The following is a 13305-nucleotide window of genomic DNA, read 5'->3' as shown; positions in this document are numbered from 1 at the left end:
CCCAGCCTCCACATAGACCAGCCCCCCACATACACCAGCCCCCACATACCGCAGCCCCTGCAACCCCCAGGCCCCTTACTCACTGACTTTCTCTGTCGGAGCCCACTCCTCCTCCAGCTCCTCACCCTTCCGGGGCCCTGGAGGCAACAACAGGAGGAAATGGTGCAGAGGGTCCGGGAGCCTCAGGAACGCACTTGCTCTCACACAGGGATCCCGGCTGTGTGGGTCCAGCCCCCAGACACACACCTTTGTGGTCCTTGTCCTTCTCCACAGTCCACTTGTCATCTGTCTCCTCCTCTTTGGGGCTGCCCTCCTTTTTGGGTTTCTCTGAACAGTGGAAAGCAGAAGAAGCCTGTCACCTTAGCCCTGGGCTTCAGGGGGCAGGGGGGTCAGGGGTCAGGCCTGCACTGGGGGTCAGGCCGGGGGAGGGGGGAACAGCTTGGTTCCACTCACTCAGCTCCTCCTTCTCTTCATCTGTCTCTAGCTCAGTGTGGGGTTTCCTGGGTCTGGGAGGCCCGAAGTAATAGTCCACTGTGGGGAGGCAGAGCCCTGCTGAGGTGGCCCAGATGCTGCCCCCAGAGCCCCCTCTGTGAGCCAGAGCTCCTGGATCCACAGGAGCCTGGCCGGCAGGACTGCCAGGAGGAAGTGCAGGAGGAGGAGGTGGGGTCAGGGCAGGGCTTAAGAATCCAGGTAGGCAGGGATGAGGAGGGAGGGGCTCCTGGAGGGGAGGCCACCTAGGCGCAGGCAGGATGAGCCTGAGCCCGGGAAGTCACCAGCCTGACCTGGGAGGCCGTGGCCTCGGGAAAGGTGGGCCATGGAGTCTGGGCAGGGAATGGGGCACACACGGGACACACCTTGAGTGACACCTGACGCCTGTGGCCGGGAGGGGGTGGTCTTGAGTGAGGGCTGAGCTGGGGCCAAGGGTCAGTGGGAAGGATTGGTGGGGACCTGGGGGCAGGGAAAGGGCAGGAACCTGCTCGGGCCCCGTGGACACAGGCACAAGAGGGAGAGGACAGTGGCTGCCCAGAAGGAGCTGGGGTCCTGCGCGGGTGAGGGCAGATAGAACGGGAGCAGGGGACGGAGACTGCAGCCCACTAGCGTTCGGGAGGGAACAGCCCGAGGGAGGAGATCAGACCAGGGCTGCGAGTCCATGTGGGCACGGAGGGGCGCTGGCAAGGCAACTCCCTGCAAAGCAGCGGAAGCAGGGGTGTGGCGGGCCGGGCCCGGGCACTCACTGTCGTCATAGTGGGGGATCACGTAGCCATCTCCATAGTCGGGAGGCAGGGGGGGCGGCAGCGGCTTCGGAGGAGGCTCTGTGGCGGTGGGAGGCAGGGGTGGGCCCAGAGCCCCCGTGCCTGGCACCCCTCCCTCCCCCAGCGGTCCCCAGCCTACCGATCCTCTCCTTAGGGGCCTCCAGCCCAGGCCCGGGCGGCTCGGCCTTCTCCTCTGGGGGCTCCGGCCTCCTCCTGCTGGGGGGTGGCCGAGGCTGCTTCTGCCGTCGGATGTACTCAACTGAGGGGGATGGCGGGCTCTGAGCCAGTCCAAGGCCCCCCCTCGAGGGGAGAGGGGCTGGGAGGGCAGGGCCTCTGGGTGGGCCAACCATCAGTGGACCCCGGGGCCAGGGGTCCGGGTCCAGACAAGGGCAGGGGGAGCCTACTCACAATCCTCATCGTCCTCCCTCTCTATCTGGTCATTGTAGTCCAGGGTGGGTGGTTCGGTCTCCTCTTCTGGCTCTGGGGGAAATGCTCATGGCTGGCTTGTTGAAGACACTCACTGATGCCCCTACCCCGGCTCAGCCAGCCAAGGCAGCAGGTCCCCCAAGGCCGGGTGGATATCGCCCACTCACCAGACTGGCGCTCCGAATCAGTTTCTCCTCCTGGACCCAGCCAAGGACTTGGGAGGGCCCCGCCTGCAACACAAACCCCACAAGCCGGTGGATGGGAAGCCCGCCCTGACCACTGGTTGTATCGGGAGCCCCCACGAGACCTAGGCCCTGCCGACAGCTCCCAAAGCTTGAGCTCACTCCCAGGAGGCCTGGACTGCTCTGGCCTTCAGCACCCTGCTGGTATCTCCTGGGGCCTGAGAGCTGGAGGGCTTTCTGGGGAGCCTAGGCCCCAGCAGGAGGGCACCCCAAAGACTCAGGGCCCAACAATACACAGGAGGAGGGATCCAGGTGGGGGCCCGGGGACAGATCCAGGACACTGGAGAGCAAACCCTATCCACGAGGCTGCCAAGCACCCCCCTGCCCAGGCGAGGCAGCCGCCCCAAGGGAGCTCCAACCAAACGGCTACGTTCCTGACAACGAGGCTCCAGAGCCCACCCTGTCTGAGTGGCCCTCAGGATCTATCTGCAGGAAGCAGAGGCCTAGGGACCCCCTCTCCCTCCCAGTAGCCTAGCAGGTCAGAGCCCCACAACCCCAGGAGAGCCTGCACACACCTCCCCCGCGAGGCAGCTCCTCGGGGCCGGGGCTGGGAGGCAGGGGCCGTGGCCACCACGGGGTTTCGGTGGGGGGCCTCTTCCCAGCCAAGGGCCTCTTGGTGGCCTTGGGTGGTTTCTCCTTGGGCTTCTTGGTGGCCTTGGGTGGTTTCTCCTTGGGCTTCTTGGTGGCCTTGGGTGGCTTCTCCTTGGGTTTCTTGGTGGCCTTAGGTGGCTTCTCCTTGGGTTTCTTGGGTGGCCTGAGGGACCCCTCCAGGGGCTGCTTGGTTGCCTTGGGACCTTTGTCCTTCTTCCCTTTCTTCCCTTTGTCTTTGGCCTTTTCCAGAGGTGCTGTCACAAATGCAGATTTAAGTCAAATCAATGGGGATGTCACTCCATATCTCACACGGCCACCCCAAGGTGCCCACAACCCGGGAATAGCGGCTCTCACTGGTTCTTGCTGGCCCTGTGTTTCTTGGATTGGGAAACCAAGAGGTGAAGTCACTTGCCCTCTTGGAAGAGCTGGGATTGGAACCCAGGCTTTCTGTTGGCAGCTCTCTGCCACCAACACCACAGCTTGGCCCAGGGAGCAGGCCCTCACCCTCCCACCCGCCAAAACTCAACAGAGGCCCCTCATCATCCTCTTCCCCACGTGTCCGCTCAGCTGATCAGGGAGCGTTATACTGTGCAGGGCACCGAAGGGGCAGAGAGGTGACTGAGCCATCCAGGCCTGGGGGAGTGCCCAGTCTAAAGGGGAAGGAGGTCTCATCCCCACCAACTGCCACCCAAAGTCAAGGGCCTGGGCCTGGGGCCTCCCTGAAGCTCCCTGCAGAGCAAGAAAAAGATCACTCATGTCCTTTTCGGGAAGTAAGGGGTCTGGGGTGGGTTGGCAGCTCTAACCAAGAGGGGGGGTCCTGGGGCCACATGGGGGGTGGGGGACAGACAGGCACCGCAGCTGCTCAGCCCTCTCAGAGTCTGGGGGAGGAAGCGGGAGCAGGGCACGGGGCAGTCTGTGGGAGTCCTCCAGGCCCCTGAGCAAGTGCGAGGGAGAATGTGATGGGGGTGGTGGCCGGAGGCCTAAACACAGAAAAATTTACAGAATGCACACAGCCAGGAGAAACAGGGCTGCCACAGAGGCATCCAGGAGGCCAGGACAGTAAGCCTGGAATGGGGAGTAGAGGTTGGCGGGGGAGGCCATGTTGGGTCCTAGGATCCGCCTCCCAAGGGGTGGGGAAGGAGCCAGGAAAGATCTAGAAGAGGACACAGGGGAGGGGCTGCTGACCTCAGGAATGATGGATGGTGCTTTGGAGTCTCCTGGGAGAGAGAGATCAACAGGACCCTTGCCCCCCTCCAGAAAGTCACCATAAACAGCTGAGGTTTATTGACAACATTATGTAAGAAGTCCTGGGCCCCGTGCCCTGCGACGCACCACCACAGTGAATCCACGGCCACGGAAAGGGCGCTGCTCACTGCTCCCGGCGGCAGCCCCCTCACCTGCCTCTGTGCTCTTGGAACAGGAGGCCGGGCAGGAGGGTGCTGGGGAGCCCTCCCAAGGAAGGGCTGAGGCTGGGACTCTGGGGGTGGCATGGGCACAGCCACGGTCTGCCACACACAGGCCCCATGAGGACATGAGGGCAGCTCACAGGACAGACCTGGGGAGAGGCAGCCAAGTCCCCAGGTGGCTCAATGCTCGTCCTTCTGGGGGACGGGGGGTGAGGGGCGGGAGGGCCCAAACCGCGGATGTGCCTCGGTGCACAGAGGGCCACAAGCCAGCACCGACCTCTGCGTGGGCTCTCCTGTGCCTCACAGAGCAGAATGGACAGCAGCCAAACCCTTGCCAGGGCCTGCCATTGTCACCTGAGAAGTGGGGCGCCCCGAGGTCCCCCATCGCACGGCGGGCCACCCCCCCGAGGCACGCCCCTGGGGATCTTACCCTCTTTGGCTACCCCCGGGCGCGCCCCCGGCTTGCCCCCCGCCTGGGCTTTGCGGGCGCGCAGGGTGGGCTCGGGGGGCGGCGGCTCCTCCAGGTCGTCCTCCCGGGTCTCAGGCTCCAACTCCCACAGGAAACCCTCGAGGAACTCCTCGATCTCGTCGTCGGTCAGCACCGTCTGCGGGCGCCCCCCGGGGCACAGCGCCAGGAGCACCAGGAGACAGCCGAGCAGGGGCGCCCCGCGCACGGCCGCCATGGCCGGGGCTTGCGCGGGGGGCAGGGGCGCGGGGGGCCCCCGGGGTGGCGAGGGGCGGGGACTCTGGGGAGGGGCGGCAGAGGGGTCCCGCGTGGGCGGGGGCGCCGGGGTCGGCGGAGGGCTCCGGGTGGGAGCGGGCGGGAGGATCCGGGGTGGGGCGAGAGGGCTCTGGGCCGGGCAATGGCTCAGGGGAGAGTGGGGGCTCAGGGGTGGCCGGGGGGTCTCTGCGGCGCTGGTGGCGGCTGGGAGCTCCGGCCCCGCGTGGCGCGCTCCCGCGCGCACCGCCTCTCCAAAGCTCCAGTGGCGGCCGGGGCGGGGGCGCCAGGGCTTCCGGAGCCGGCTGCCCCCACCCCTGGGGAAGGAGGAGGAGGAGGAGGAGCCGGGCGTGGACGGAGGGGCTGCGGGGGCGGGGCGGGGGGGGGGGGGGGGGGGGCTGCGGGGGCGGGGCGGGGGGGGGGCGGTGGCGGCGATCTGTCCCGGCGCCGCGCGCTTGGCACTTTCCGAAACGGTAACTGGGGCCGGCCGGCGTCCACGGCCTGAGGCCTGCGCCTAGGACGGAGGACCTGCGTGGGGGGGAGGGGGATCTTGAGGGCGCAGGTCCGAGGGGTCCAATGCCGCCCCCCCCCCACAATGGGTCTGCAGCACCGCGCTCGAGTCGGCTGGGACCGGGAGGCGAGATGCCACCCAGACCAATGGAGGGGGTTGGGAGCCCTGACGGCAGAGCCCAGCTGTGGCCTCTGGCCTCCGAGACCCTCCCCATCTCAGGGCTCCCGCCAGGCGGTGAACGCCCCTGGCCAACCCATCCTTGCCTCTCTCTGGAGGCTTGGGCTGGCAACTCTGTGAACTGTCACTAGCTTTCCTGCAGACGTCCAACTGATTTCCCGGTCTGTGGGCCCTGTGCTGGCTCCCGGTGAGGGACAGCTCTTCGGGAACTCACTCTCTAGTGGCAGGCAGGGGTAAACCTGCCCTCAGGGCAGGCCAGCTGCTCTGTTGGGGCTGGGAGTCCCTATGTAACGCCCCCCTCCCCCAGGTCCTGGCAGACAAGGGCAAGTTCAGAAGGGGGCAGAGACGGAGCAGCGAGGGAGGAGATTCCCTTCCCATTGTATTAAATCTGTGTATAATTCACAGGAATGGGACTCAGCACTCACACAATGATTTCCCTACAAGTTGAAGGGTTTCTTGCCTGCCCCTACACCTGGATCGGCGAAGCCACCTCTCTGGCCTCTCCGGCAAATGGTACAGCCTCAGGTCAAGCCAGGTCTGCTCAAGGGAAGATTTGCGGGCAGTGCCTGTGAGCCCAGCTCCATGTGGAAGATATGGGGGCCACAAAGGCAAAGTAGACCAGACACTGCCCCCGAGGACCCAGCTGGGGAGAGACTTTGTGTGCCTTTAACCCAACTGAGCTGTGTGCTGGGATGTGCCCTGGGGACAGTCACTGGACACTGAGGCAGGAGATGCTATTATTTGGGGCTCGTCCCCTCCCCTAGAGTTTCTTCTGTTTCCTGCAGTGGACACTGTCTCACCTCTGCAACGCACGGCTTTCCCACCAGCTTATATCCCAACACGGACAGCCACTTCTCTCGTTCCTCTTACCAGAACCTGGTTTTTTAAAGACTGTTTACAGTAGCTCCAGCCACTGCATGCACCTGGGGGCACATATATTGGGTAGTCAGAGAATCTCAGGATTAATCAATAATATCCGTATGGGTGCCAGCATAGATCAGAGAATCCAGAATAGATTAGTAATGTCTGCCACGGGTGCTGGCATAGAGAGCTAGGATACGTGTGTTTCCATAGGCTCCTTGAAGGGTAAATGTCAGCTGGTCCCAAATGGGCCTCACACCTGAGGCTGGAGCTCCCAGAGCAGAAGGAATGAGGAAGCGAGAAAGAGCACAGCTGGATTCCATGGGTCAAGTTTAGCAGCAGTCAGCCCTGAGCCAAGGTTGTCTGTGAGGGCTTGGCCCCGTGAAGTAGCTGGGAAAACCCAGGAGCCCCTGGGAAGGTCCACAGGCAGTTTGGACCTTGGACTAAAGGGAAAGAGAAGGAGCAGGTCAGGAAGCCCCTGGGCCTCTTCACAAAGCCACGGCCAGCCCGAGGGACACTGTGGGGGCTGCTGGCTCAGCCCCCGGCCCGGGAACAGGACCCAGGGAGGCTCTGTACCCCTTCTGTTCAAGGCCCTTCCTTTGTTTCTCACCGGCTCACCCTTGTCCATGCTTAAAAAGGCAGTGGGACTGTGTTGGGAGCTGGTTCCGAGGGTCCCACCCCAGCTCTGGCCTCCCGGCCATCTGAGGGCAGCAAGTGACCCCCTGCTCCCCAGCCTCAGGTGCAGGTAGAGCATGTGCTGTGCCCGGCACGGTGTCAGCAGTGAGAACATGCCAGCGCCCAGCCCTTGCCGTCTCCCCCCCAGAGAGCACGGCCGCCCACCTGAGCTCTCAGAGCACCACCCACCCCCTGCCCCCAGCCAGGCCTCCTGCTCCCTGCACTGTACTCGCCCTGTCATGTGTCCCCAGGCTGGTCCTGGCCATAGAGATGAAGCAAGCTCTTACCCATAAATGTCCTCTGTGAGCCTCTGAATCATCATTCTTGAAACTCTGTCTTGGAATTTGCTCTGTGGCCCCCAGTTGAGTGTGTCAAGCAGGGAGGCTCAAGGCTGGGGGGGTGCGGGGGTGCTGTGGAACGTCACTTCCCTGGGAACGCTCCTGAGTTCAGCTGGCTCACACATGGATCAGATTTGGGCCCAACATCCTCTGCCAGGGAAAATAGAAACCGTAAAAAAAAATTAGAAAGGAATAGAAAGAAACTTTTCCTCAGCCACAGTGAGTCACCAATGGGAACATGAGCAAAAGCCTCACAGGGAGCTGGGCAGGGGGTGGGGGCGGGGAGTTGGGGGCTCTCTGCCCCCAAGTGTCCGAGCAGGTGGAGAGCAGGGTGACTGCTGTCCAGGCCGGGCCAGGAACCCTTGCTCCGTGGGTGGGGCTGGGACCCCACTTCACTTTCAGACGTGCACCCTGGAAAGTCCTAGAGCTGGGCCCAGGTTCTGCCTGGGGGCAGGGAGGCAGCCACAGGGCCTGTTAGGGGATCCCTGTCTGCTGAGGAGCACGGCAACTAACCAGACTCCCCAAGGGCAGCCCAAAGCAGGTCCAGGGGAGTGGGAGGCTCGCGGCCTCCTGTGGCTGCCATTCACCCTTTCAGGGCCCAGTGCCTCCTGCTGGGCGGGAGGGGGGCGTCGGTGTGCATGTCCAAGGGCTCTTGGGAGCTAGTGGGGGTCTGCTGGACCCCCTGGCCTCTGCACCCCCACCTCCAACTTCCTGAGAGAAGCCAGGGCCTTCCCCTCGCTCCCGGAAGGATCTGCCCAACGGGCCACAGCAGGACCGGGCTTGCCAGGGAGAGGGAGACTGATCTCCCAGCCTGGTAGGCCCACTCTAGGTGCCTCCAGAGAGAGGAAAGAGAGTTCCCGGGAGAATCTGTGGGCCGATGGTCAGTCCTCGGGAGAGAGAGAGCTGGAGGGGCTCTCCCCACCCATGGTCAGGAGCGGGGACCCTCAGAGGTTAGCAGCAGCCCCATCTTGGAGGAATGGGCCAGTGCAGAGCCCTGCAGGCCGCCATGGAGGGCCAGGGGACGTGTAGGCAAAGCTGCCAGGTGGGGGGCACCAAGGCCACGTTGCCCATTTCAGTAATGCCCCCTGCCCCCAGCAGGGGGCGGTGGGGGAGCCAGGAGCTCCCACATGGGAAGGGGTGAGGAGGTGGAGAAGAATGGGAAGGAATGGAACCCACCCTCTTTCCAGTCTGCTGGGGCCCATCCCACAGGGACGGGGAGGGAAGATGCTGTGGGTAGGGCAAGGAACGGAGGCTTTGTTTTAGCTCCGGCTGGCCTTCAGAGGAGGCAGCTCTACTCCTTGCGGTGAGGAGACCCCAGGATGGGCCTGGGGCAGGAGGGAGAGGAGATTTACCCCCTCCTCCCACCATCCCAGAAGTCAGTCTTAGAACTGTGACCTCGAATAATTCCGTCGACTTAGTCTGTAAGAGGAGGGTGGCTCAGGACCCCTGGGGCCCCTGCCCCAAGGGAAACAGCCTGAGGAGCAGGGTTAGTATCTGCAGCCTGGTTTGGGCCTTGGGAAGTGTGAGGGTCACTCCCCCACCCCCCCCCCCACCTTGGCCCTGTTCCCTCCACCCACCAGACCTCAGGGTTCCTGCTTTCCAAATGTGGTCACCGGAAGCACTAGAGAATGCTGGTGGGGGGCCATGGGGTGGGGGTTGGGAGGCCTGGGGGGGAGGCAGGGAGGAGGCCCTCTACTGGCCCTTCTGGGGAAGAGCTGAGCTCCGGGCCAAAAGGTGTCCCCAGGCCAGCCAGCCAGCCACCCCAGCAGGAGACCGCATCCCCCCATGTGGTTGCGGCTGCAACGTCCACAGTCTCATTGCCCTCCACCTCCTGGTCTCCAGCCCACAGCGCCCCCACCCTGGTGCCCGCCCCCGCACCTTTGGGCCCCCAGGCAATTTGTGCATGCCTCTGTGGCCGTGGCTCCCGCACTGGCTCACTGGCTCCCTGAGCTGTCAACAAGCTGCCAGCCTAAGCATGGCCCAGAGAGCCAGCAGGCCTGGAGGCAGCCTTCCTCTGGAGACCGTCAGGCTGGAGGGCACCGGAAGTCAGTGACTGGACCATCCACGGACAGAGGGCAAGGGGAGGGCAACGACCCGCGGGGAGACAGAGTCCTGCCTGTGGGGGAAAAGGCAGGGGGGATCTCAGTGGGAGAGACTCGAGCCGCCCCAGGCCGGGACTCCCCCCGGTCAGGCACCCAAGTCTCTGGACCTGGACGTGGATGGCAGACGGGGAAGTGATTCATACTTGTCCAGCAGGCCACCATCTCTCCCCATTCTTAAGCGAGAAAGCAGCCGCTCCGGGAGAAGTGATGTGTTCAGGTCCCAGCGTGTCACCGACGGGGAAGGGCCAGGCAGGGACTCCGGAGCCAGACTGAATGTTCTTTCCATCTGGGCTCCACAGCCTCTGGCCCCGGGCCAGCGGGCCGTAGTTACACTAGCCCCTCCTGCTGAGGCCCTAGTGTCAGCACGGGACATCCTGCTCTCGGCCTGGGCAGAGGGGGGACATTGACCCGCCAACAGCCCGCATACCCACGGTCTGGCTGGGGCAGCCACCGGGCCCGGGAACAGGGACAGGCAGGAATGGCAGGGCCTGGGAGGCCCCGAGGACACTCTCCTAGGCTCCTGGGGCCTCAGGGGAGGCAGCTCACGTACCAAGGCTGGGCCGTGAGGGGAGCGAAGCCTCAGTACTGAGATGGCCCAGTGGGGCCTTCGGAAGGGCCTTCCTCCACGGCCTGGCCAGCCAGCCCACGTGTGGGGATGCTCTCACTGGAAGGCCTGGAAAGCCCAGGCTCTGGCCGGCAGGCCTGGGATCATGTCCCAGCTCCTCTCCGTCTCCTGGAGTCCTGGGTCTGTCTCCAGGGAGCAAGGGAGAGAAGACCCCGGGCCCATCCCAACTTTCTGCTCCTCCCTCTTGGGATCAGCCCCTAGAAACGCCCCCTTGCCCACAGTCTGGATGTTAACAGGGGGTCAGGCTGCTCGGGGGCCTCGGGTCTCCCAGACAGTGTCTAGTCATCCACACAACTGGCAGAACAATTTCCTTGGGTTTCTGACATGTGATTTTCCACAGTCCGGTGTCCCCGCCCAGCTCACCAGGCCTGCTCTGCTGAGTGAGCAGAGTTCCGCCGGATTCCTTCCACTCACCACAGGACCCAGCCCCTCAGGGAGACGGGGGTCACCGCAGCCACAGGGGTGCTGCCGGCTGGCGGGGGGCAGGCTTCCAGTGCCCTGGGAGAGTCTGTGTCGGTGGACGGACAACGGCCAGCCAGTGGCGCGTCCCAGGGGAAGGGTTCCAGACAGCGTCTGCTGGGAAACAGAATGTGGATCCTGGTGCCCATCCTCGCCCAGATGAACTCCCAATGGGTTGAAGATACAGCTGTTAAAAGAGAAGCCATCCCGGTCTTCAAGGGAAACAGGGGTCTGAATTTGGGTTCCTCTTGGGAGAAGGTTCTCAGCAGGAACTGCAGAAGAAGTATCAAGAACTTTGGCTGGATAAAAGTTTTAGCTTTCTTTTCAAAACATACTGAAGTTTAAATGAAAGGGCAAATGAAGCGCTGGGGAAGGACCTACACCCCCAAACAGAGAGAGCATTTTAGGGGTGCACTGTGACCCCAGAGCGGCTCTCTGAGCCTCTGTTTCTCCCCTCCAACAACAGGTCCCAAGGGCACAAGGACTGCCTCCGATAAATCTAGAAAGGTGTGCCTAAAAAACAGTGTCTTTGATAAAAGGAAGCTGTTCGATAAAATTCTTTACATTTCTTTTTTTAAGATTTTATTTATTCATTCATGAGAGACAGAGAGAGGGAGAGGCAGAGGCAGAGGGAGAAGCAGGCTCCCCGCGGAGTAGGGAGCCCGATGCGGGACTCGATCCCAGGACCCTGGGATCATGACCCGAGCCGAAGGCAGACGCTTAACTGACTGAGCCACCCAGGCGTCCCAAATTCTTTACATTTTTAAACCAATCTTTGTTCCCGTTTTTTAAAGCGAGTGATGACACACAATCCAGCAAGTCACAAAAGTACAAGCCTAAGTGGCCAGTAAATACTTACCAACTGTTGACCTCATTAAAAATCAGGAAAATGCCAATTAAAATATGCTTGGTCCTCCTTTTCCTATGTAAGATGCTCCAGGATTGAATGTCTCCTGGCGCAGGCGGTGCTGGGGAGCAACTGACCACTGTCACTCAGGGTCACTTGGCTGCAAAGAACAGGACGGAAAAAAAAAAAAAAGAACAGGACCTTGCTGTGCTTGCTCACTGTGTGTGTCCGACTGGGCTGGGGACGCCCTGGTGCTGGTAAAACGTTACTTCTGGGTGTGTCCGTGTGGCGTTTCCAGAACAGGTTTGCTGAGCCGCACCCGTGTGCTGGGAAGAGCTGACAGTCCTCCCCAGCGAGCCAAACGTGCATGAGAGCGAGATGAATCTCTGTCTCCCTTCCCCCCTTTCCCACTCTCTACATCTATGTATCTGCATATATATTATATACATACACATCTGTTTATACTGATACACATACATATACCCTGTGGGTTCCGTTGCTCTGGAGAACCCTGGCCAGTACCTCCTCCACAGCAGCCGAGCCGGGACGGGCCATCCCACGGACACCTGGTGGGACAGGGCCTCTGCTCTCCTCTGCAGCCCAGCCTTCCCTGTCCCCCCCAGGCCCCGCCACACCCCGGAACTTCAGCTCACTACAGGTCCCAGGGAAGGCTGGGACCGGGTGACTGGACGCCAGCCTACCCCTCGTTCCCGTCAGCCTCAGCCAGAGGGCTGGCTGCATGCACACCACACGGGGCTGCACCGGGCCACCTCCCCGGGGGCCATGAGAAGACCTGAGGGCTGAGCAGGCCCCAGCTCGTCTTCTCAGGAAACTGGATGCCAGCCTTACAAAGATCATGTGCCCCGGCACCCCCACCGATGACACTCTCGCGCCCTGAGGTGGGCTGTGGCCACATGGAGGTGCCCTGTGGCCCTGGGGGTGACAAGCCTGCTTGCACAGCCCATCCACAGGGAATCTGGGGCGCAAGATACTGCGTTAGTCACTGAGAAATCCCCCCCGGGCCCACCCAGACTAATACGTGTCCTGTCTTGGGGACGCATTTGCTGTTCCTTCTGCTGACATCACTACTTTCTGTCCTTTACCCAAAGAGCCCCTCTCACTGAGGCTCCCCACACTGCCCTGCATAGAACTTCAGCCCTCCCCCGTGTGCCCCGAAACAGCCCACCCACGCCCCCAGTTGATAGCTGACATATTGACCCATGGGGCCATCCTGAGGGTATTAAGTGGCCTGCCTGTGCCGATGCCCTTCGCCCTCATCCTGTGACTTTGTAGGCCCCTCCCCCCTTGACTATAGGCTTGGCCACGTGGCTGCTCTGGCCAGTGGGACAGGAACAGACCTGGCTCAAGGAGAGGCTTGAAGAAGCGCTTGCAGCATCCTGCTCCCTGTCCCCCCAACCTTCCAGAACTATGAGGGCAAACCTGGGCCGGCCCGCTGGAGAACAGACCACAGGGGCAGGCTGAGGCCCTGGGGGGACCGGCATCCTGCCAGGGGGACCATGAGGGCGACCAGGGAGGCCAGCCAAGCCGGGCTCAGACAGGCAGAACAGCCTGGAGAGTTGGCAGGCATGTGAGCTAATAAATGTGATTGCTTCCATCTGCTGAGCTAGGTGGTTGGTCACTCAGCAGGGTCTGACACTTACTCGTGCATTTACTACCTTTCTCCACCGCCGTGATGTTTACTACTGCATCCTGCCTGTTTAGAGGACAGCCCGGCACACAAGGCCCTGAGTAAACATCTGTTAAGTATCTGAACATGGGACAGATACCTTCATAGGGTCCTGTGAGCCAGAGAGCAGTGTCGGCTGGAACTGTGTGATGACAGGAGTGTGGTCAGTGCTGGAGCTCACGAGGAGCTCATAGTCCTGTGTACAAACACTGTCCCCAAAGAAGGGGAGTCAGACTCAGCATCTAGAACCCCAAAGATGTGGAAGTCTGGGGGGACCATCACCCCATGTGTGTCCAAGGCCAGCCCTCAGGGACTCCTGTGGGATTGTGTAAGCCAAGCCAGGGCAACCCCAGGCTGCACGGGCTCACCATGGGCACAGGGGCATCT

The 13305-nt window shown here is 62.3% G+C and overlaps 1 protein-coding gene across 1 annotated transcript in view; it reads right to left on the bottom strand.

The window, feature by feature from the left end:
- AEBP1 (AE binding protein 1) overlaps window positions 1–4650 on the bottom strand; it is a 13031-nt gene extending 8381 nt beyond the window's left edge. Inside the window, exons 1-9 of the mRNA XM_044920203.1 lie at window positions 4349–4650; window positions 2437–2766; window positions 1847–1909; window positions 1662–1733; window positions 1393–1512; window positions 1236–1313; window positions 454–531; window positions 247–327; window positions 88–137 (exon numbers count right to left, since the gene is read on the bottom strand). Of these exons, the coding sequence (XP_044776138.1) occupies window positions 88–137; window positions 247–327; window positions 454–531; window positions 1236–1313; window positions 1393–1512; window positions 1662–1733; window positions 1847–1909; window positions 2437–2766; window positions 4349–4601 (1125 nt within the window). The 5' untranslated portion in view covers window positions 4602–4650. The remainder of the gene's footprint in view (window positions 1–87; window positions 138–246; window positions 328–453; window positions 532–1235; window positions 1314–1392; window positions 1513–1661; window positions 1734–1846; window positions 1910–2436; window positions 2767–4348) is intronic.
- Between the last annotated feature and the right edge of the window lie 8655 nt (window positions 4651–13305).

The sequence above is a fragment of the Neomonachus schauinslandi genome, chromosome 12, assembly GCF_002201575.2.
Source record: "Neomonachus schauinslandi chromosome 12, ASM220157v2, whole genome shotgun sequence".
NCBI classification, from domain to species: domain Eukaryota; kingdom Metazoa; phylum Chordata; class Mammalia; order Carnivora; family Phocidae; genus Neomonachus; species Neomonachus schauinslandi.
This window is presented reverse-complemented; position numbering and strand designations above follow the sequence as displayed.